Source organism: Balearica regulorum, chromosome 18 (genome assembly GCF_011004875.1).
Source record: "Balearica regulorum gibbericeps isolate bBalReg1 chromosome 18, bBalReg1.pri, whole genome shotgun sequence".
Lineage (NCBI taxonomy): Eukaryota > Metazoa > Chordata > Aves > Gruiformes > Gruidae > Balearica > Balearica regulorum.
The window spans coordinates 11,007,126-11,031,821 of NC_046201.1; the positions used below are offsets into that span (position 1 = coordinate 11,007,126).

At 44.6% G+C, this 24,696-nt stretch overlaps 1 protein-coding gene across 1 annotated transcript in view; it reads left to right on the top strand.

The window, feature by feature from the left end:
* The window catches only part of COX10 (cytochrome c oxidase assembly factor heme A:farnesyltransferase COX10), a 104,434-nt gene extending 79,941 nt beyond the window's left edge, over window positions 1-24,493 (top strand). The window contains exons 6-7 of the mRNA XM_075771076.1: window positions 9,354-9,586; window positions 22,170-24,493. Of these exons, the coding sequence (XP_075627191.1) occupies window positions 9,354-9,586; window positions 22,170-22,612 (676 nt within the window). The 3' untranslated portion in view covers window positions 22,613-24,493. The remainder of the gene's footprint in view (window positions 1-9,353; window positions 9,587-22,169) is intronic.
* The last annotated feature ends 203 nt before the right edge of the window (window positions 24,494-24,696 follow it).

The following is a 24,696-nucleotide window of genomic DNA, read 5'->3' on the forward strand; positions in this document are numbered from 1 at the left end:
GCATCTTTGTGGAAACTTTCAGCAAAATCGATTGAGCCAATTTTGATTTACGCAAGCGTAAAAAAGAGAGATGTGTCCCTTTCAAGATGAAATGATTCTTTTAAATTTGACGTGTTTGTTTATGATAGTTTTAAAGTTCCTCGCTCTGGCAGGGGAGACAGAACATCTGCAGCTCGGATTCTTGAGGAGCGAGGGGAACTAATTGCCTCCAATTTGGTTAAAATACAGTGTTGATTACGCTTTTATACAATAGCGATACACAGCCATGACAGGGCGGCTTGAGCTCCATGCATGGGTTGTTTCTTCATTGGGAGAGAAATGAATTGCCACAGACACGGGATATTTTATCCTAGTCTGTATTTATTTACACTAAGTACACTTCTGAACAAGTATATTAGATAGCAAAGCTGGAGCTGGGTCGGCAACTTAGTGCCAAAACTCAAGAAGGCAACTCCGTGACGAAACCCAGCCAGCTATACGTGTTTATCCACAGCTGAGGTCCATATATGCCAAGTTCTCGCTGTGGGACGTTCCTTCGGAGACTCAGACATCGCTCACTGAATCCTGCCCTGCTGCCCCGCGGATGGTGCGGATCTCGTTCAAAACCACGTCCAGGTTGGTGCTGACGTGCCTGGCTGAGCCCTGTAGACAAAGGAAAGGTAGTAGGGGTGATTCCTTTCAGAGAGGCTTGCGTTTTGAAGAGGTTTATTTGAGGTTCAGGTCTGTAAACTCGTCATCTGGAGACACAGTGCTGTAGTGTCAAACTCCTAATGTGAGTGTGCTTAAATCTACCCAAGAACCCAGCTCGTTAGCCTTTTTGGGAGCACCTACAAGCTTCATATTTCCTCTTAACACAGAGTTCCTCCTCAGCTCAGATTTTGTTACAAGTTGTTTTTAAATCTTTTCCACTATTAATTTTTTTTAACATTTGGGGAAAAGCACCGTCCAATCTGAGATTGTCAACATCATTGTCATAGTTATTACCAGAAACCAAATCACAAAAAGCCGGTTACAAGAACATAAGCAGGCAGATTGCAACAAGTGTGTTCTGGCAATCTTAAAAATTGTGGTAATGTTATACCTAGTTAAAGAGAATTTGATATAAAATTCAATTCTTATAGTCTGTGTAGAGCATGATTTGCCACAGCAACACATTTTTGGGGATGAGATACCAGACGCTGACAGAATGTAGATACTACTTCTTAACCTGTGAAGACAAAGTTAGATAATTCATTAAGAAAAAAGAAAAGACTTTGCAAAGCCCTCCTGCTTGTTTGTGCCTCCTGAAGGATGTCTTGTCAGTCTTCAGTGGTAAATGGTAGACAAGCGTGTATGCTGCTATTTGGAGTAGGTGGGGAAAAACTGAATTCCCAGTTAAAAGTGTAATTTAGTTTCAGGTTTTAGTTTTAAAATACATCATCCTTCATCCCTTGTCATGAGTCAGGAACTTTCGTGCATGATTGAGAGAGAATGAATGACTATCTATTAAGATCTTTCTCTAGATTTTTTCCCTTAAAATAGTAGCTCACTGATAGATATATTGTTCAATTGAATATAATTCTGGTACTTTGCAAGATTAAGCCTCAATCAGCAGCTTCTTGGGCTTTTCAGAATGTTGAGCCACAAGATGACATCAAAATTGAGAGCGTGGATGGCGCATTTACTAAAGCTTCTGACTGATGCTGAATCACATCTATATGAACGATATAAAGGAGTCTAGCAACATGTCCATTCTGCCAATGCTAAAGCTATTTTTTCCTTTTAATTGGAAAGAAATACCTTTCCTTGAGACTAATCCAATCTGTAATTAAAAGTTGTAGTTGAATATAAAAATACTGTGCCGGTCATGCTTTGAGAACTTAAAAAAAAAGATATGCTGCCTCAAAAACTATACTAATTAGGGGTCATAACGTATCCTCATGTAACTACTTTGATTTAAGATCTCAAATCTGAGTGTGGATGTTTTTTCTGTCAGGTACATCCCCAGCCTGTCTGTAGGACTCCTCTGGAGTTTAGTGTCTTCTGCAAAAAAATCAGAATCCTTTTAGAAAAGTCATCATCCAGGCAATGTTGTTCCAGTTTCAGTTTCCATTAGTGTTGTTGTTATTACTATAGAACTTTTACAGCTGACAGTGGTCATGAATATGGTTTTTATTACTAAATATATAAATATGCAGCCTGAAAGGATTTGTGTGGAAAGTTAAAATTTAATTTCACTGTTGGTAGATTGCCATCATTCAGTTGTCTGCCGTGATTACTGATTGGTTTTGAATGCTCTGTGCCTTACTTTGAGCTTAGACATTGTATGAGCAGTTTTTTTAACCTCCCTTCAAAAATAATTTCAGGGAAGCTACCGTTGCTATTCAGGGCAAAAAGTGCCTTTTACAGCCTTCTGGCTCATTTCTCGCAGTCGGCTGACTCTGCGGCACTTGCGCCAGCAGACAACCCCACCGCTGGTTTCAGGCATCTGTCCATCTGGGGAAGCAGAGCTGGAAATTACACAAATGCGATCCAGATGTCTGCTTGAAGGAGATGGGCTTTCTTCCCTATTACCTAAGTCATAGGAGCAGGAAAGCTTCTATATAGTCATAGGTTGTTGCAGTGCGTAACGTCCTCAGCTCCTCCCGTCTCTTCCAAGTGGGATGGGATTGCCTGCTGTAACTGCTGGTGTTGATGGTCTTCCTTCGGTCTCTTTGTGCATCTCTAACAGCTGCCGAGGAGGGTTCAGCAGCGCTTGGGTGCTGATCTTTTAAAATACAAATAAACCAGAAAGATCCCCTGGTTGATGCTCCAGCTGAGGGAGGTGACCAATTCATAGCTCAGTACCATATGACAGTCATGGTGATCACAGACTCGGATCCTACCCTGGGACTGGCTTTTGGCAGCTCTTGGTGTTGCCTGGCCACAAGAATTGAGCAGATGCCAGGAGATGAGCAAAACTGTAAATCAACAGCTGGGGAGAATGATGGTTTTCTGCTCAGGGTTAGATGCATTTGTGCTGGGGATCTCCATGGACATCCTCCTCTCTTGAAATGACCACAGGCTTTTATGGCCATAGAAACAAGCAAAGGGACACGACTTTTGTCCACGATTCCGTGTGTGTAACCTCTCATTGCTGTCAGAAAAACGTAAAAACTTTAGGCTGATGTTTTTGTCTGAGTTTGTAAGTGGCTTCAGAAGCCTTAGCAACTTATTGCTGACCGGGGAAAAAATTAGGAAGAGGAGGGGGCTTCCTCCGGCAGCCTTGTACTGACGAGTAGTCCGGGGACATTTTTAGTACCTACAGATTCCAGAAATAATAAGCAACTTATGATGCTTACTCCCGAAGTCTGATTTTAATTATGGCTTTGGAACAGTGTTCATGCACTGGACTCGTATCTCAGCCCGTGATGGTGAAATGAAATTGCAGAGATGAGAATCACACTTGTGTTCTTTGTCTGCCAAGTACCTTCTTCTGAGCTCCCGCTATTTTCAGCCCGTCTGTGCATGAGGCTGGTTCAGGCTGTTCTTATTACGACAAATTGTTTTGACACTACATGCAGATGGAACTTGCACCCAGAGTAGTGATATTGAGATTCATCTGAGCCGTCAATCTCACCTTTGTTGTCTCGGCACCGTTTACCTGCCACCGTGGAAGATGCTGAGGTCAGGGATAATTTAGGACCGTTTCTGTGGGCAGCAGCAGCAGCAAACGAGCGAGGGGGGGGAAGCGTGGTGTTCTTCCTGAACCTGGGTCTTGAATGAAACGGAAAACTTGCCAGATAGAACCAAAACCAGGTTTTGCCTCACCAAAAAATAAGTAAGATGGCAATTAAAGGGTACAATCTGTGTAGAATATTTGCCATTATTAAAATCCCATGCAGAAGAAATCGAAGATGCGTATCTTGGCCTCGTTTGGTTGCAGAAATGCCTCTAAATAAGTTCCTTTTCTTCCCACCTTCCTTCCCCTCCCCAGCCGGTGCCCGGCGTGGAGGACGTGTTTTAAGGAGCAGAGCCCTACCCGCACGGCCGCCCGCCCTCTGGCACAGCCGTCGCCCCCCACACTTCGTTCTCCGCCATCCCTGTCCTATTTTAGATCAGCATCCTCCCTTTGGCACAATGGATCCCCAGCCTTGTGGCTCGAGGGACAGCTGTCAATAATAATAAGATCTAATAAAAAATAATCAACCCAGGAATTTAAATGTTTCAATCCATTACGGTATTCTGTGCATGCTGCAGCAGAACAAAAGGACATTGTTGTTTTGAGTTGGTTTTATTTAGTTTGCCCTTTTAGAAATAGGTGATGTTTCTATAAAAGGTTTTTGACAGACAGGGAGAAGACAGAATTTGTTTTATTACCTTTTGTATTAAGCTTTGAACCTAATTTTCAAATATAAGCACTTAGGCTTCACCTGAAAAATATGCAGGCAGTCTTCAGTGGACACTTATATGCAGGCTTATGCTTTTATGTAAATACGGTCTGCATGCCCAATTTCCCATTAACACAAGGTCACAAATTAAGTTTCTTATGTATTTGCGTAACATCAGAACATGGATTGCATAGTACTGCTGATTGCATGAATGCGCCTATTCAGGGTTCGTATGGGCTTTGTGGCTGTATACGAGTGTTGATAGTCACAGAGACAGGTCGAAGCAGTAGATGCTAATACAGGAATTTCCCATATTTGCAAATACTGATAGGTTTTAAGAGGGAATTTTGTCTAGCTTCTTGATTGTTTTTTCCAAACAAAATTTTCTTTAAACTTTTTCCCCTTTTTAATACTGTTTTTTAAATTGTAGTTCTAACTATACTTTGACAGCCGTCTTCACAAAACGTTTTGCCAAAGACAGCATAGAAAAGCGTATGTAGTAGTGATGCTATTGATCTTTATAGACATTAAGCTTGCTAATGCTGCTGTGCAATAGGTAAAATAGTACATTAATTTTATAGATGGGCAAATGCTTTAATTTGTTTTCCCCTCTCAATTTTTCCAAGTAACGCTGTGAGTCAATAAGTACTATTATCCGTGACTCTGGAGCCTATTAAATAAATATATTTCATGCACATGTGTGTAAGATCATTATATACGTATAACCAGCTCATCTGTAAGTGGCAACTAGAAACAGAGATTATGCGATTGCACGTGAATTAAAATAAGCTGCGTTGTCCAAAGTCTCCGTCAACGATCCGATGGGTGAGGGGCTGCAGGGATGCCTCGTGGTTGTGTGTGCAAGGGATGCCCGAACATCACCCACATGGGATTCCTCCTGCCTGTTCCCCAGCTCTGGGCTGTCGTCCCCAGCCTGACTGACGGCATCTCCACGTCAGCAGCAGCTTTGAGTTGAATAAGGAGAAAGAAGCCTGGGTCTCTCTTCCTCCTCCTGCTTCTCCTTCCTGCTCTTGGATGCTCTCGGTGGAGTGTGACTGGGGAGAGTCCGTCTTGGGTGGACTCTATGGGAGAGAACTGTCAGCACACTTTCTTTGGATCAGGAAAGGTTGGATTATTCACTATTCAAGCTGAAGTTCTCTCAAAAGCTTTTAGTTGAATGTGAATAGCTTTTAGCAGTATTATTAGGCAACTTCAGCATATGCATTCTCAATAAAGGAGAGAAGAGGGACGAGGCAGAACTACCAGGTTTTGGGTTTCTTTTAGAAGGTGTCCTATGTGGTGACATACCGGCTATTTTAGAGTTGAAATTTGAAGAGAACTCATTTGGCACTTGTAGTATTTTTCCAGAGTCTGATTTTAATCAGCCAAATAACTGAAACCAACTCCTCCCAAGAATCCATCATAAAACCTAGTTTCTTACTCAATATGTTTGCTTTCTGAGCTAGCTCCTTGGCCAATTTTCCAATGGAAGATTGCCTTTTTTTCCCATGAGAGCAATTCCCTGAGCATAAGTGAACGCCCAAGTGAGATGAAGCTTATGTGCCAGTGTCTGTTATCAGCCTGCACTTACTGCGTGGGGCAGTTTAAGGATGAAGGAAACCGGCAGAGACCCCGCAGCCACTTTTGACCACCACGTGAGAGTTCCCCAGCGTTGGGTTACCCAAGACTGATGCTCCAGTGATGCGCGCAGGACTGCGTGATGGCATGGCATGAGGCTCTTGTGGGAAGAACTGCATGGACATTAGGTGATGGGGCAAATCCAAGAACTCAGCATCGCAGCCTTTCTCCTGCTCCAGAACGGGATCCTCATCTCCTGCGCTCCCTCGGTGAGATACAGGCGGCCCAGCAAAGGAGCGTACATCACATCAATGAGCCTCGCACCACGTGCCTGGGTTTTGACAGACCTAATGTGGGCATGGAGATGCACAGTGGTCCCTAAACTAGACCATAAACTAGTAGAAATCAGAATACCCCTTAAACTGCTGTGATTTAAACCTAGAGCCAGTCTTTTCTTCTTAAAATCCTGGGAGTCACTGTAGCAGAATAAACTGCACCAGTGACTGAAATCTCTCTACCTTTTCCTCAAATATTCTCTCTTTCCCAATGAGGAGTTGCTTATACTTCTCCTAGACCTTATAAACATGACATATTTACATGAGAATGACTTGAATTCTCCTCTACCTCATGTTTTACCAAGAAAGCAAGGTTCTAATTTCTTATTGCAGTGTCTTTGCAATGCCAAATAGTATTTTAAGGGGCAGAAATAACAAAGCTGAATCATCAGATCACGGTTTGAGTTTCTGATCTCAGTTGGAGTTTTAGGGGCAGGCACTTGTAAGTCGGACAATTACTCTTCTAGAAGAATTTTAGTTTCTTGTTTGTTAAGGAAACACTGGAGAAAATACGATACTTTCAGGATGTCTGAGAGTATAATAGTTCAACTGCTTATGAAGAACAGCCTGCATCGACTTGATGCCCTTCCCTGAGATCATTAGGACTGTTACAGGTGCTAATCAAACTACCCCCAGGAACTTCGTTTTAAAGAGGCAAAAAAGAACAAACCGAGAAACAAAAATGTGTCTTCATCCACCAGGAACAGAACAACTTTTTTGAAGGTCTCAGTCAGGTAACTTCACCCTTCCCTCTGGATAAAGTCTCATTTTTTAAAGGTACTTTTCCAATCCATCAGTTGGATGTGGAAGGCAGAACACAGCTGGTATCAGGGCTGGCACCGCAGGGCTATCGCTGCTGCGAGGGAGGGACGTGGGAGAGACGCGATGCTGGGTTCAACTACGGCGAAGGGCTTTGCACCCCCAGCCGTCACCTTCCCTTCCCGTAGGAGGCACGAAGGGCTGGTGTCTGCCGCTCCGCGACCAGCTCCTGGTGTGTGACGTTCATTTGAATTGGAGACGTGTAGATGAGTCTTCAGTCTTGATTAGTGAGAAGAGTGCTCGTTGCGTTAGGTCAAACTGTGTCCTCATTTATGTCTGTGAGCCCCGCAGGAGCGAACGTGGGCAGCCCAACCTCGTAGGGTCACGCTGGTCTTTTGTCGCCTCGAGAGTGTGTATTGTGTAAATCTGGTATTTACCGTCTGACTGTATTTTATTCAGGAATCAGTCAAGAGAGATTTGTTTAACCAAACCCAGTCAGGCTTTCACTATTGAGGGGGCAACGTCTACAGAGTACGGCATTTGTAGTCGGCGTTGAGACAGTTTACGGTACAGATTGTGTTTTGCCACCTTTCTGCAAAAGAGCACCGCTAGCTGCAAAACCAGAGGGCACAGCACCGTATGGCTCCTTTCACAGCACGGCTCCTGGAAACAGTCTCAAATTTTATACGGCTCATTGTCAGTGGATGGCAGTGATGTACCCTGCCTCTATTCCTGATACGTTAGTAACACCAAGGCTGGTAATGCCGGAGCGTAAATGTGCTCTGTGCACGCTCCGTAACCTAAAAATCTGTTGATCGTTTTGAAAAGCTGGATAAAATGACTTAGTCAATTTAATTTAAATTGAAGGCAGATCTTTAGTGTGAGATTTGTTCATTTTAGTTCTTCCAGTTATTTAGGATCTCCGTACCATATTGGTCCAACAAAGGTCTTAAAAATCAAAATTTGAATGGTAGGACTTTTGCTGATAAAACTCTGATAAAATTCATTCCCACCAGCAAGTTTTTCTTACGAGGGTTGGAGCAGTGCTTGCAACACGTATTTTAGGGTTAAGGATTTGGCCAGAGGGCAGAGTGATCGTAGAATACAAAGGCTGCATAGTTTTCAATTAGAAAACGTGTAAAGCTAAACTTCATGCAGAGACGTTTCTTGCAAGCACGCGTAATTTCTGCTCTTACGTGGATGACTAGAAGTGTGTATTTAGCCACGCAGGTTATTAAATGCAACTCAGTTAATGGCATTTTCCTTCCAGAGCTCTCCCACACCACATTATTTCTTAGTGGCATTTAGTTCTCTCTTTCCACGGTACCAGCCACCCTCGAACAAACACGGGGGAAGAGATCGCCACCAGCCGCACACGTGTTGATCTGCTGCGAGGGAACGCAAATAAAACTTCCTTAGGGTTGCATGACGGTGCTGCCTGTGAAGTGGGGTTTTGGTAGCCAAACGAAAAAACCCTCGTTCATCGGATTTGGATGCTTATTATGCAGCTTATTAGTAGAAGTTTACATAGCTTCGGCTACTTTTCTTACAGGTAATAATAGGAATTTTCAACCTTCCCTGAGCTCTTAGCTGATGCGCAGTAGAAATCAGCAGAAATAATTTGCATTTTTGTTGTTTGCTGCTTTCAGTCAAACCTAAAATATCTTCCGTTAATTCCAGTCACACTTAGAAGATAATAAGTTTTAATTTTGATTCTGTTGCCAGAATTGCTGTGGTGTGCTACCCCTCCTCAGCACAGTGTGTAAGCTAAATGGGAACGTAGAAAATGCTGCCTTTCTATCAGTAAAGCCAAAAAATACTTTATGCCTGTTGACATCATTTCAAAATGATTGAATGTACTCTTTTTCTCATAAATGCTTCCTAATTTTCTGTCCAGCCGTGTTGCATTGGATAATTGTAATCAATTAAAAATCTGACAAGCTACAACCATTCTCTCATTCACTCTGAAACCTGAGTGTTTTTTCCAGAGGTCAAAATTTACTAAGAATAAAACGAGAGAGAAAGATCTGCTGGAAGTACCAGTTCTCTGTAAGGGCTATTTACCTGCATAGGTTGAATTTATTTAGCGAATACAGTGATGACAAGAATAAGAATCACCTATGATTGCAAATCTGTAGTAAGATTGTCTTAACTTTTTAGAAAGCCTTGCCTTAGGATGGGGGGGTCAGATGGGAAAATTCGGGCTGGGCAAGTAAAACAAATAACAGAAATGCAATCTGAATTTTTGGGAGGAGGCAAAAGGAGAGGGGCAGCGGTTGTTCTCGGGTACCCACTCATTTCTCAGTGTGTGTCTCCTGCTCTCTGCCCGCAGCCCCCTGCTCGCCGTCTGTTTTGCCGCTTCCTGCGGAGTCCCCGGGATCGCCCTGCTGACGCTGGGAGTAAACCCTCTCACCGGGGCCCTGGGAGCCTTCAACATTTTCTTGTACACCTGTTGTTACACACCCATGAAGAGGATGAGCATTGCCAACACATGGGTGGGAGCCGTTGTCGGTGCCATTCCCCCCGTCATGGGCTGGACTGCGGCTACCGGTAGTCTCGACGCTGGTGAGTATAAACCCCTTTCATCCGGGCGAGTGGCTGTGAGCCTTGCCTTCAGGATGGCTAGAAAGACCTCCAAAGGCAATAAACCTTGTTCTTTACGCTTGTTGACCTGATACTGCTTCAAAAGCAGATCTGTTCTGCTGTTGGCAGTGCCAAAGTCCGTTACAGCGCGGTGCCCTAAGGACTGAAGAAGTGGACATGATTGTATCATTCTTACAGGGCATACGTGAGCTGATAAAAGACCATGTGCTTTTGAGTATGTGTTTAGGCCATCTTAAAAAAAAAATCTAGAAGGAAAATAGCATCTTTCGGATTCACATGGAAGAAAATGTTATGTAATTTCAGGATTAAAACCATACCCAGCAAGATCTGACTTACAAGTCAGGAGCTTTCAGCTGGAAAATTCCCAGATGTGTTTATTACTGTCTTTCCACAAGCCAGAAAATATCCTAGGAAGATTAATTTATTGGTGTATTTCTTAATTGCCCACTTCTAAACTCTGAGTTATAAATGTTCCTTCCCCCTCTCCTTGAAAAGCAAACGAAGATTTTTGGTTTAGTAACTGTGAACTGGTTTTACATCCCTCATAAAAGACTGATCTCTTCAGCAGCTAAACTCCGACACAAATAGGGCTTGTTTTTCCTGCCAGCTAGAAACTTAAGAATCAAAGTGGCTCCACATAGTTATATTCTGAAGCAACTAATGAAGTTCAATTAACAGGTCTGGTAAGAATTGTTTTAGCACACACTCGTCTCACAACGTGGCATATTTCAGGCTTGAATAATACTTTCAACAACAAGGCTTTTAACCAGAAATTATCTGAATCTGTGAAAAATCCATAGCACGCTGTTCTTCATTTATGCTACACGCTTCCTATAAAAACCAGTCTGAATTGGCTTTGTGTATGCGGGTTCTGATACAGATCTAATCAGAGCCAGGATGAAGGGGGTTGTGGGGGTTTTTTCAATTATGTGCTACTTCTATACAAACATTTACTTCTCTGTAAGTTTTTTTTTTAATATTTAGACCTATAAATGATCTGTACGTATATGTGTAGTGTCTCATGTTAAGGAGTGCATAACAGACATCATTAAAAGCCCATTTCTAAAGAGAAGAGAATGAATTAAAACCACAAATTGTATCTTTTTAAGGACTGTATCATTCCGGCTGCAGATGCTTAGACCTTGGATCTTACGTTGTTTAGAGATTTCTGCATTGGTTTTGGCATCTCTTTGCAGAGTTGATGCTAGAAGATGACTCTCATGTGCCCGTGCTTCACCTGCAAAGTCCAGCCTGGAGGAGCTGGAGCGTACAGCTCTGGCTCATCAAAAGCCCTTGCTGTAGAGGTTGTCACGGTACGAATTTTCACCCCTGGTTTTAAAATGGCAGCTAAACTGCAGCAGCTAAGGCCCAGCACGTTAAAGTAAACTGGCACTGATTTTCAGTGTCTTGAATTCATCAGGTTACAACTTGCTCTTCGAGACCTCTTTTGCAAAGAGCTAAGCTGTCCCTGTACAGCAGGCAGGGCAGGCAGCAGAGAGCACCATCTTTGTCCCAAGTCTGATTTGCAACTGAGATGTGGTTACGTGTCCCTCTGCCAGCTTTGCTGTGGAGGGGATCATCTCTGGCAGCGATGCCGTCGGTAGAAGGTGATAACTTGAAACTACCCGAGCAGACTTTGCCGGAGCGTGATGATCTGAGCTGGTGCGTAACCTGATGTTGTATTGTTTGGTCTGAGTGGCTAAAATTTCCTGCAGTCACCTCCCAGTCTGTGCCAGTGAGGCCAGCGAGCTTGTTTGATAGCGAAAGAAATGGTATTGAGCTGAGAATGATCTTTGTAGTGAAGCATATCTGGGGAGAGTCCTGAAAATGGAGACCTGAATGGAGTATTTTAGTGCATTTAAAAAAAATAACAAAAAAAACCCCTAATAAAATCCCCGCAAACACCTTTAAAAAGAAAAGCGAGAAATAGAAGAAAAGGATTGCGCTGCAGACTATGATTTTCAGTGTTAAACATTCTACTATTGCAAAGGAGAGGAGAGTTCAGCACCTGGCAGCGTCAGACCCGCTCAGCGTACACGCGTGTGTCTGCGTGCATGCATACACGACGTGCAGACCTGCATCCCTTCTCTGACCAGCCTACCCACAGTTGCTGAACTCATTAATAATGTGTAATTAGCTTGGAGACTTAACTTAGTTTTAGGTAGAGGTGTGAAAATGCATTTGCACCTCGTTTAAAAAAAAAAAAAAGATTGATCATTCCACTGAGTAACAAAGAGGAATGTGAAGGAAGGGAGTTAGAAAACTAATGAGTAGGAAGGTTCTCACCACTTAACCGGTGGGTTTTTTTGAGTTTACATTTTCCTGTGGATTTGCTCTCCTTGTAATCTTCTCACAGCAGCCGCATTGTTGTGCACGTTGCTGGTTGTAGGGAAAAACCCAATACTTCAGTGTAGACCTTTTGTTACCGTTTGAGGGGGGTAGCCAAGCGTTCCGCCGTACTGTGTGGCACCCTCGGGCAGCCAGGTCTGCGCCCCTCTGCAGTGTCAGAGTTCAGTCACACATCCTGGCGTGCTTCGTAGCTGGTGCTGCGAGATGCTCTTGGTCGTTTGAGAGAGTTTTTGATTTCAGAGATGATAACGAAGCATCTCAGATTGGAGTAGCCTTGGTTTAATTTGTCCTCATTTTGTTTATAACTTTCTTATTTCAAATATTAATACCTTGACAGTTTCTTGCAGAAGAAACAAGAAACAAATATCACATATTTGCAGATAAAAACCTGGCACCCTTCTCTTTCCGGTGATGCAAACGTTTGCTGGTATTTCTTACACTCCACATCTTTTGCAGATCTTACGGTGATTCCCAGTGATGCTTGCTTCCATTTCTGCCCCTGATGGGTAACTTTAATTGTATGCTCTTCAGCCTGATTGAACATCCTGCCCCCAACCCTAGATTTTGTGCCGATGTGATTTAGGGAAAACCTCACATTTCAAAAGAGAAAGATAAGGTTATCTCTGGGAAGATGTGGAATTCTTTGTTGTGGCTTTGGGGGCGGTTTTGTGTGTTTTTTTTAATGGCAGCTGTTTGAAACTGATGAAAGATCGGGAATGTTAACATTTCCTCGCTGGGGGAGCCGAGTGCAGGTGAGATGGTCAAAGGTGCGTGATAAATGTAATTTATCACGTGGATATCACTATCGCATATCTGGTGTATTTATGCAGAACTTAACGGCCAACCTGTGATTTGCAGTAACACGTTTGCTTCCTTGAAAGCAGATTTCATTGCTCCTTTGTGGTGCTATTTATTTCCAAAGAGATTTGTTTTTCTAGTAAACCTAGACACCCTCAAATTATTTCTCCTGATTTTACAAAGGAAGGACTAGCAGGAAAATAATTACATTCACTTGAAGCCTTTAATAGCATAAAGACAGGAAAAAGAGGCGAAGCTGGGCAGAGTGTCCTGGTCTGCTGGACCCTCCTGCGCAGGATCCACGGCCAGGAGAGCTCCTGACTGTGCCACGCTGCTCTTGACCCCGTCTTTAGGAAGTAACAGAGCTAGTTATTTTGGCGTGCGAGAGGCACAATGTATACATGCTTTAAATGACTCTTCTCTTGCTGGTCTTTCTCCCCAGACTAATGCTGCAGCTTGCTTGTTAGAAATGTTGGTTGTCCATTTAAATTTGTTTTTTCTAGTTAGCCGAAAAACTGAATCTGAAGTAAACATTTCCAAGTGCCATCGCCCGTATTTTGCCTTACACATTTTGCACGTCTCCCAGTGACCTTCCAGTGCTTATGTGCTGAAGGCTGGATCCCAGCCGGCGAGCGGTGTCGGTGTCTCAGAGCAGAGCAGTTGAGTGCCGCGGCGTTCATATAAACCACCCAGTTAGATGGAAGTGACAAGCAGGGGTCCTCAACATAATGTGCTTATCAGTTAAGGGGATTTATTCTGAGTAGGTGGCGGTGGTGTAGCAGATAACAGCCCTGAGAGTATAGCAGACATTACAGACCCATGGTGGCCTGGAGCCATAGGTATTACTGCACCAAAGAATGTTTATCTCAAGAGACTATTTAGTTTATCTCAGATGCTCCACTTCTGGTCTCGCTTTCCTGAAAGACATCTTGTACTGATTTTCATTCATTTTCTGAAATTTAAATAATTCCTGGGGCTATGGAATTTATAGACTGAGTATCAATTGTAATCATGTGGAGGCTGATTTTTAAATTGCCTTTACTTTGTAATTCAAATTGTGTTGTATGGTAGACATTAATTATGTCAGCCAACATCTATTTACAAATGGGGATTTAAAAACGGGCAGCTCTTATCAGCTAGTGACATTTGGCAGATGGATGGTTTCAGTAACAAAAAAAAAGAGAAGGGGGGGGGGGGCTGCACCCAACCTGTCAATGGCTGGAGTCTCTCATACCTTCCCTGGTGTAGCACTTGTCTGCCAGGAGGAGGGAGAGCAAAGCAACAGCTTAATTGCATGCAAAATAAGCTTGGAGATCTTTGTGTCCCTTCCAGTTAAGCACTTTGAGCTTTCCGAGCCCCTTGATGTGGGAGCAGGTCTGGGAGCCAGCCGCCCGTGGGAGCGGGGCAGCTCCGCCGTCCTGCCACGGAGCAGAGGAGGCTCCGGCCATAAAGTCCTTCTAGTAAACTCAGCTTTTCGGGGTTTCGCTTCTCAGATGAAAGAAGACAGAATTTGTGGTCTGTTCCAGAGGAAAAGGAGATATTCATGTCACTGACATATGAGAATTGGAAGCCGGGGGCCCAGGGGTGTGCTTTGTGGGGGTAAAAACTGTAAAAGCCGAGGCGGGGGGACAATACCAGTAAGCAGCTGGTCTGAATTTAGGACAAAAGCCAGTGGGCTGGTTTTTTTCCCCCCCTTTCCATCTTCACAAGAGACAAAAGAAGCGGCAGTTCCACCGCTGGGGCACCTGGGGGACCGACCCCACGAATCAACAGGCACGATGTGCCCGTACCCGCTTCTCTGCCGCGCGCGTGGCTGTTGGGGTCCCCGGAGGAGATGGGGCCGTGCAGCAGCCCCCGCGCCCTGGGCGTGAGGCACAACGCCCGCAGAGAAGCACGGCGCCGGGGGGGCTGCAGGAGGGACTCCCCTCCCACCCTCGGGCTGCCGGGGAGCCCCGGGGGGAGCCTGCAGGAGGCGGGTGATGAGGAGCCCTGGCGTAGCTCTGCAGTTTCGCAATCCTCTGCTGAATCTAGTCCTCTGGCAAATACTTCCTAAACATATTTGCACGTAACAAATGGTCTGTGCAAAGACCGTATGTGCATCTCACCCAACAGGCTCGCTTTTTTAATGGCATGTGTTGCTGGGGTTAGCTAGGACGACTTACGTATGGCGTTCTTGTTCTTCTTAACCTTGCCTGCATAATGAAAGGTGTTTCCCTGCGAGGCTTTCGGCTGTAGTAACCTGTTGTGTCGTACAAAAAGTGTGCGTTCCTGTGTGTATCCCTATGCACACAGCTTTTCTCCGCATGGCGAGCATACCTGAGGACATCTGGTTTCCTCCTGTTAAAGGCGGTGGCCAGGAACAGCCCCGTGAGGTGAAAAACCCCACTGCCAACTTCATTTCCCATTCGCGGTGGACACCGAGGATCGTCCTTTTGTTTTGCAGACAAGCCGGACACACGGCCAACATCCCCTTCCCTTTATGTGCTGCAGCAGAGGAGTCTATCGCAGCCCCGAGACGCTCCTATTCCACGAGCCTTTTGTGCCATCCTTCAAAAGAAACAGCTATTGAGACCCATGACCATGAAGCTTTTGAGTTTTCCAGTGTTTTCCTCCTCGCCCTTCGTTTACGTGACCGTGTAACCTTGAAGGCGCACAATTAGGGCCGTGCACGGGGCTGTGCGTGCCCGCACTGACAGCCGGGACCATTGTTTGCAGCCCAGAGACCTTGCGCAAAGCTTTAGAAACGATACTTTTCTTTTTTTTTTCTTCTCAAGGCTGCTTAGCCGCTCACGTGACATCCGACACAAGCAGTAGCATCTGCTTTTGTTTTGCAGTGGAAGCAGAAGTGCCAGTTGTTGTCTTGCTGTGGTGCTAATATGGGAAATGCCACGGTGGTAAAATAGGGGAGAATTGCATCAGTTTGGTTAAGGTTTGTGACTAGATAATTCCCAAATGTCTTTGTTTTTGAGAAGGATTCAGAATCACAAATTAAGATGTAAACTTTGTAGGGCTAATCCCTTTTCTCCTCCCAAAGACAATGGGGAAAAATTAAATAGTAGGTAACATTTTTCCTCAGGAGTGATTGTACCGGCGCAGTATCTTGAACACTTGTAATCGGAGGCCAATTGATTTACCCTAATAGTCATTTTCTGTCACCGGAACAAGCTGAAGGAAAAACAATAATTATTGCACCTTCCAGCTCTCCTTCACAAACAGAAAATGCCACCGCCAGCTCCCTAAACCATAAACGTGTCGGGACACTGCAGCCGTGTGATGGACGTGACTCTCCAAACCACTCTGAATATTTGTACCGTCTCCCCCAAATAATCCTTCGGGTGTTTAATATTACACTGAATCTTGGCAATGGGCAACAAGGCTTTGACGAGACTTCAGAATCTTTCTTTACCCGCTTAATTGCTGCAGAGTTAGAAATCTCCCGGGAAGACTACTGTCTTAAACTTGTTGTGAATGAGCGCAAAAGAAAAGATAGAAAATAAAAGCTTTGGGGCTGTATCCAGTACCTTTCCTGCGAGCGTAACATCCTGTAAAAACCACGCAGGACCACAGTGCAGAGTTTTGTGCTGGTTATGTTAAATTTCCTGTAGAAAAGGTGAAAAATGCAGTCTGAGCACACTTGCTCGCAAGCAGGTGGATACAGCTGGACCAAGTCATGTCTCTGAGCTCTAATCTACCTTGTCTGGATTAAAGAGGAGTAATTTGTTCAACATCTTTTAAGGGAGGAGAGCCAGTTTTGTGCTCTCAAGTAAAACGGTGTGTGGTTGTTTCCTGACTCCAGTCCATTAAAAGGCTGAGCTTAGACTACCAAAGCCTTCCCCTCCTGACAGCAGCCAAACTCATACCACTTTCTTAGAGACAAAAGGCTGGTGCTTTCCTCTAATAAGTCAGGGAGCTACCAAGGTCTGGAAATAATTTTAAAATTCCTTCACATTATTCAAGGCAGAAGAATTACTAAAATTGTGCTTTAAGCAAAACAGCATTCTTAGGTTGCCAAGGCAGTAAACACCAGCTTTGGGAAATGCAGTAAGATTTCAACATCTGTTTTGGAGCTGATATTTTAACCATTCCATGTTTATTTTAATGCCTGGTTGGCCACTTCCCAGTCATACATATGTAGCACCAAAGCAAAGACAGAAGGAACGAGTCCGTTCTTGAATTGATGCTGCAGATCAGCTCCCCCTTCTTTATTTTGGGGGTTTTGTTAAGTAAATAGGTGTTTGTCCTGTCTAGAGCTTGAAAGTGATACAAGAGGTTTGCAGGACACTCTGTAGAGGGAAGGCAGTGTGTGTTGTCTAAAGAACAATGAGAAGGATAAGAAGAAAGGATAAGTTGTTCAGCTCTTTTTTCAGGAAGACGGTGTTGATACAGCAGTCTCTGGATAACCTTGGGGATGTTTGCCTCGACTTGTGCAGACCGGCCCACGTTCATCCGCCTGCCCAGGCTGGTTGGACCCCAGCTGGCTCTGCTCCGGAGCCTGGTGCTCCCACCAACACAGGCTGTGCTCCAGCCTGTGCCCTCCTGTAGCTCAAGTCCTTTTCTGCCCTGGAAGAATTTGCCTTCAGAAATTTTTTTTGAGAGTTTCAGTTGGATCATCCCAAACTATTGTGCCTTGTTTAAGGCGGACAGCTGAAATAATTCAGCTGCGGGTGAAGTCATCGCTACTGCTCCATGTCCTGACTGTACAATGTATAAAGCTCTTTGATGATGACAGGTATTGCCAGCGTGACAGACACATATCTCAAATCGCTGCTTAAGAGAGTGGCATCCTCAGCACGAGACAGTCAAGCAGGATCCAAACATCACTTCTGCCCTTTAGTGAATGAGAAAATAGGTTTGCGGACCTCAGGTTGCTTTACATGAATGAGACGGTTTGCTCAGAACGATGCTACCGACATGATTTCTGTTCTCCCTGACAGCTTGGCAGCTGAATGTGCCCACACCTTCGTGAGTAGACAACGTATAGACTTGACCAGACCCTGTATCCTTTACAGGACATGAGAAGTCTGGGGGATGCGCGCTAGGGACCAGAGCTTTTCATCCCTGGGTCACTGTTCGGGGTGCAAGCCCAGGGTGGACAGGACAAGGAGCTGTTGATACCTGATTGCTCTGCTCTCCGTGCGTTAGCCAGTGGCCAGAGCTCACACCCTGCAAGGGCTTACACCCTAAAAACCATCTTCCATTTTCCCGCTTTTAGGTAGCAGAGAGGCCAAGGACTCAGCGGGTTCGGGGGCTGACATTACTCCCTCGCCTGAGATTTGGACCATCCAGTAAAAGAGGTCATCATAAATTGCTTTAAAAGGAATCAAACGTGACATTTTAATTAAAGTTTAGAGGTACTGTATGGCCTTCTTGACGCAATGAAGAGCATAACGTCAGAGGGGGATGCTTCTTGCTCTTGTAATTCTGAAAATTGGACTGTCAGCTGCTGCGGTTTTTGAGCCCAGAATCACTAGTTACTTTTGGAAGTCCTCTCACAATCATTTCCAAGTCCCAAATTTGTTGAACCTTAAAAAATCTTGCCAAGCAGTTTCTGCATGACTGTGGAGTTGTCTTGTTTGTTTTAGGAAAAGTGCCATTTATAAAGCTTCAGTATTTCACTGGATAAAAATATATTTACAGAAAGAAAAAACCATTTTGTACGTTCTTCAGTGCCAGTTGACATTTTGGCTTTATCTTAGATATTAAAATAAAAATCTCAGCTTGTTCTTGTTTATTAAATAGAAGATATATTACCATTTAAATACTTCTAAAAGCATTTAAGAACAAAAACGATAGCTTAACCTTGAAATTCATGATGAACAGTAAAACCCATTATTTATCTTTAACTCTGTGGATGCTACAGGACCTACCTGATTGGCTGCAATCCTGTAACTTTGGAGGCGATTTAAGCTAGTACAAAGTGATTAGTCAATAGGAACTCAACAAGAAAACATTTTATACCTATTTCGCACATCGGACTGAAAGAATACTGGAGGCCTGGGTCCTGTTTGCCTAAATAGACTTCATTTTTTTTCCAAAATCCAAGTTATCAGGATGTGTAAGTGTCTGCTCGCAGCTGTCCCAGGTTCTCCCACTTGGAGAAGTGAAGAGTTTGGAAGTGATCGTGAATGGGCTAAACTTGCAGCTAGTAAAAATTTGGCCAAAAAGGCCAAAGAGTTTGTGATATCCATGAGCCAGGTACTTGTGGTCTTGCAATTTATAAACACCTGCAGAAAAGCTGAGAGATGTAATATGAAATCCGTACGGGTCTGCCTGCGCTGAGGTTTTCCTCGTGCCGCGGAGGCGCCGAGGAGCCCGAGGGCTGCGGTGTCCCGGGGTGCTGGCTGTCTCCCACCGCCAAAGCAAACGGGATGGCTCTGCTCCGACGGCCGGCTTTGCTTCTGCAAACTGCCTGCCAGCTCCACGTGTTGGGAACCACCTTGTCTGGTCTTCACTTAATAATAAACTCCGTAGAGAAAAAGGAGATTTGCAGCGATTAAACTGAGTTCCCAAACTGCTGGGAACTGCACGGAAGCAGCAAAGTAAACTCTGCACTATTTTCAACCAGGTAATTCTCCAGAGTTAGTCTCGCTGTAATATTGCTTAAAAACACTGCTGACCTAATTATGACATAGTTAACATTCATCTAGTAATTAATGAGTATTACAGTGTCTGCTCTGGGCTTGACAGGATTCCTACTGTGGGCTCATTTGGTGCTGAATCGTACTGTACTGTGGGCTGTGCTTTGCAAGTCATCAGTCTTACGCAACGCTTAAAAATCTCTGACAACCTGACAGTCTCAGGCTGGGCAGAGGAAATTACGGGATGTCCAAGGCACATGGGAAACGAACAAAAAGATCGGGTCAGTTAAAATCCTCCTAATGGGCTATTAAATTGTTTTACTGTTCAGCTTCTCCGTAAAATATCAATTATCTCAATGGTTGTAATGTAATCAAAGTAATGAAATTCCAAAGGCTTGCATGTAAAAACCAGAGCTTTGTAGATGGGAATCCATCCTCAAGTAGTTTAGTTCGTCTGCTTGTCTTTAAAAGTTTCTCCAGATGATTTTTTTTTTTTTCATGGCATTATAGTTAGAGAACTGTTAAAGGTTTTGATGTGTTTGAGGTTTAGGGTGTGTTTTGAGCTTGGCTGCACACAACGTTTGAACGATTGAATAAGTGAAGCCCACGTTACAGCCGAAGCAGAGGGACGCAGCACACGCCAGATGAAAAGCCGGCTGGTCCGTAGCCGTGGGAAGCAGCGACAGCCTCTGGGTCCTGGCCCCAGCTCCATCCACTTACGTTTCCTCAGCTGATGGATAATTGTAGCTTGCCCTTCCCTAAGTTATGAAAAATGACAGGCTAATGTCTCTAAAGCCCTTCACACGTGAAACTTGAAAAATATTCCTATCTTCGGTTTATCAAATTCAGGATCTCACCTCCGGTAATATGTTTTACAAGAATAGGAAAAAGCTGAAGAATGACATATCACAGGAACATTTTCCCCATCGTTTCTCCTGGTGTAGGGAGTATTTCTCCTTGATCAAGTTTTATTTCAGTAGAGCTGCTCCCTTAGGTTTCAGCAGAACTGAATCAAATCCTATTTTGTTAGGACCAAAATTACTTTTGTTGCCACGATTTTATGAAATTAATGGTAATTTTCGAGTGCACCATTTTCAACCATCTTAAAAGGTTCCAATTTAGAGAAGGTGCTAAGCATCCACACCCTGAAAGTTGACTTCAGTAGGATCAAATGGCAGGATTTGCAAATGTTTTGGGCCGTAGTCCAGAAAATCACCTGTAATTTGTAGTAGGCAGCGTTGTTCTGAAGGTTGCGTGCCCAATATATGAGTGTCTATCTCCGTGCTTCATGTAATCAACTTTCAGAGGCATGTACTCACCTAATGGTGTATTTGTTATTCATTTTAAAAAATGATGAGACGGGTTTTTTATCCCACTGCTGGATCTTATAAGCAACTAGAAACCCACATTAATTCTAGTGGGCTGTTCCTGCACTGGTTGATAAGGTGGGGCAAAAAAAAAAAGGCTCTTTTGCAAATTTAGATGATTATTATTATTATTATTTGCATGACAACACCAGTGTAAGGTGTCCTGTTTAAGACAAGAACTAGACGTGCAAAGCTCCAAGGAGCCAGACCAGGTGGAGAGAAGACGTGAACCACCACGAAGCAGTTCAAAGGAGACAGTGACTTGGTCTTTCTTAGAGCCCAAGCAGTTGCTGGGGATGAAGTGAGCATTTGGGGAAGAATTTAAATACATTAACCCGTGTGGAGATAAGTGGTGTTATTTCTGTTTCTATCAAGCCATTAAGAAAATGATAGACTTGTGGCTCCAACTGAGAAGTAGTTTCCACAGAGAATGAGCTCATGGAGACAGGGAGATGCAAAGAAAGTGTTAATGCTGGAGCGGAGTGTTTGGGAGCTGGGGAAACAAAAGGAAAATCCAGGAATGCTCATAATGTGCAACAGCCTTGGGGGATTTTTTGTGTCTTCAGACAAAATCAGTGAAGGGAGTTTAGTCTCAGGGTCTACTTGAAGCTCGCTGAAGGCGGTATATAAGCTGCTTCTGCCTCGATAAGCCCTGTGCCACGTCCTGAGGATAGCTGTGAACAACGTGTTGCTTCCATAGCTCCTTTTTAAATGTAAAAGTAGCTAATTGGTGTGAATAGAGTTACTTGATCGAACTGCTTAGAAGTTCCTACAGTTGGTTTGAAGGAATGAAAACTTCTCCATCTTCTGTCACCTCATTAGCAGCTTCTGCCAGTGCTGCCGCCTGCCCGAGGTCCGTGATCGAGGCGCTCCCGTGCCGTGAGCGATTCCCTCCCTTCACACAGTGGGCAAACAGAAAGCTCAGCCGTGCTCCAAGCAACCAGGGTGCTGGGGTTTTCCCAGTTCTCAGGAGGAAGCAGCTTATCCTCCTTTTCCGCTGCCTCCGAGCAGGGGTCCCTGTTTCTGGTGAATGTGACGGTCTGCTCCCGATGCACCAACTTGGGAACGTGGGAGTGGAAGCGAGAGGCTCCCAGGAATACAGTCGCTTGCCCAACTTTGCTTCATTTCCTTCAGTCTTCCCTCGGGTAGAGACTGAATTGGTGCAGAAACCAATTAGGGATGGGCTGTTACGAGGAAGTGACTTGTTGAAATGCTTTTCAAATTAAGTACTGCCAAAAACAGAAGAACCACTGTGCGCAACCCTATGTCAACGCCGTTAAAAACAGAGCATGCCGTGTCTTACGGAGAATGCTTTGTCTTCTGCGCAGAGCGCTGTAACGGGTTCTTCGCGCTGCTCTTTTGCACATACAGCCCCAATCTGCGGGGGTCTTTACGTAGCACTTCTTGCGGCATCCCTCTAATGTGTGTTTCCTTCTCTCTCTCCCGCTGCAGGTGCTTTACTGTTAGGAGGAATCCTCTATTCCTGGCAGTTCCCTCACTTCAACGCCCTGAGCTGGGGTCTGCGGGAAGATTACTCCCGAGGAGGATACTGCATGATGTCCGTCACCCACCCAGGGCTGTGCAGGCGGGTGGCTCTGCGTCACTGCTTGGCCTTAATCGGACTCTCAACGGTGGCTCCTGTTCTCGACATCACCACGTGGACTTTCCCCATCATTTCGCTCCCTATTAACCTCTACATCTCCTACCTCGGCTTTCGGTTCTACAGGGATGCAGACCGCAGCAGCTCCAGGAAGCTTTTCTTCTGCAGTCTGTGGCATTTGCCGATGCTGCTGCTTGTCATGTTCACGTGCAAGAAATCGTTCCTAGAGAAGGAAGACAAAGGCGATCTGCTCGGTGGAAATCATGGGAGGGCTGTGGAAATTAGATTGCCTTAAATGTCAATTACTTGTCGTCCTCGTGACACATCAGGTAGTATATTTTAGTAATTACAAGGGGGAAACCTGTGGGGATTTGTTTGAAGAAGAATCATTTGTGCCTAGCGACCACTTCACGCGATAATTTTCTGTTTTCTGAAAGGGAGTAGACGTGAGAGCTTAAAGCGTTCACGGGCCTCAGGCTCACTCACTCATCACAGATTAAAATTTAGCCTATGTCAGAAGCACATCGCTTTGGGATGGATGGCCTTCCAAAGTCTCCGTGAGTCGCAGTCTCTCGTCTCGTGGATAGGATTTCTGTTAGCAAGTCACATGCGCACACTTACTAACCGCCAGCACTGGTAGCCTTGGCGAAGCAGTCAGGAAGCGACAAATGAATGATTTATCACCCCTGCTCCCCAAGCATTCTTTCCAAATTAAGCTTTGAGGCACATGGTGGGTTGGGTGAACTCTTTGTCTTGATCTGTGCCCTCCCTGCTCTGGTATTACGCAGAAACCTTCAGTTTCTGAGGCTTTTTTCAATCAGTTACTTTTCCCAAGGTTCCCATTCACCCCAGTAGATTTTTACCTTTCACACCGCTGGCACGATGCTAAAGGAGTAAAGCAAACTGTCTTTCAGCACGCTACACATCAGCATTTAAACAACCTCCAGATGAACGGCTCTCCTGTACCATATACCTTGAACACACTCTGAGCCATTCTGCTGTGCATCCATCACGGGGAATTTCTGACTCCCGTGTGGTTTTACATCATTAGAGTTTGAGCCCTGTCAGATCTTCAGCTGGTAAAAATTGCCATTACTGTTTATGTCAGCAAAGCTTTGAAAAGGTGTAGGAGGTGAGAACCAGATCTCAGAGTCTGGTAGTTCTGAGGTTTTTCTATGTTAATGTGCCTTGTGCCGGCCCGTTCCGTCTGAGTGTCCTTGGACGAGCTCTGGGCTTGCATCAAGACTTTGAGCTGTATTTGATATCACACCGTGGTGGCTCAGAGAGGAGGCCTCGGTTGTGGGGTACGTAATCGATAAGGAGACACGTTTTACAGAAAAACAGTATGGGATTTTTATCTAATATTATAACATTCACATTGCTGATGCAGCCAGTGTCTCTGAAAAACAATTATTGTGGATGGTCTCACTAGGAAAATGCATTATCTTTGTTAACTGATACGCCGAAGAACATTTCTAGCCGCAGTCTAATGTGCTCGTGCTCCCGCTACGGGCTGTGGCTAACCCTCAGCCTACCTGGGGCTGGCTGCGACGCGCTGGGATGCTTCCACACACTGCAGCATCCAGGGCAGACCAAGGCTGCGTTACGGTTTATTGTCGTAGTTAGTGCCTGTTGTGTCTCGATGCGTTTTCACGCCAAAATTTCTTTCCCGTGTGGAGAGGGAGTGGGCAGCGTGGCTGTGCATCAGTCCAAAGGTACAGTGGTGCCTGGAATGGGAGACGCTGTCTCTGATCTGACCCCGAATAAAGCCCTTCAGGAAGCGTCACAAATCTGCCACCACGTGCGTATCACGCTGACACGAAATCTTCACTGGCTGCTTTCATGATACGAGCCCAACTTCTGGTCTCAGTTACACTGGTGTAAATCAGGAGTGACACGGTTAACCTCTGTTCTGGTGGCGGAGGTGCTCGCAGGAGCAGAGCCACCTCATTGACATGGCTCTTAAATAATCGGTTGCAAGATTTTCTGCCTCTCAAGTGATTGCAGATGACAGGACTGAGTTCCCTCTTACTGTTTGTCTGATGGACTCTGTTGTACTCGAGTTACTGTGGGCAACACTTCATAGAAATGTCTGGAAACTCTGCAACTCCTGAATTTGTTTTAAAAATGCATCCGGTCTTCTCTGCAATAAAGTGTGTACTGTACAAAAAAAAAAGAGATGAATGCTCAAAATTTGTTTGAAACAATTCACTTCTGATTGAAACTCTGGTGCAATTCAGTTAATTGCAAAGGGATTTGATCGTTTTGTGGCATTTCTTGCAGCGATATTCTTCCTGATCACTGCAAGAGCGAGGACAGCTTGCAAAAGAATGGTTTATTGTGCAAAAGGCACGCTGAAACTACGTTGCATGTGAGTGG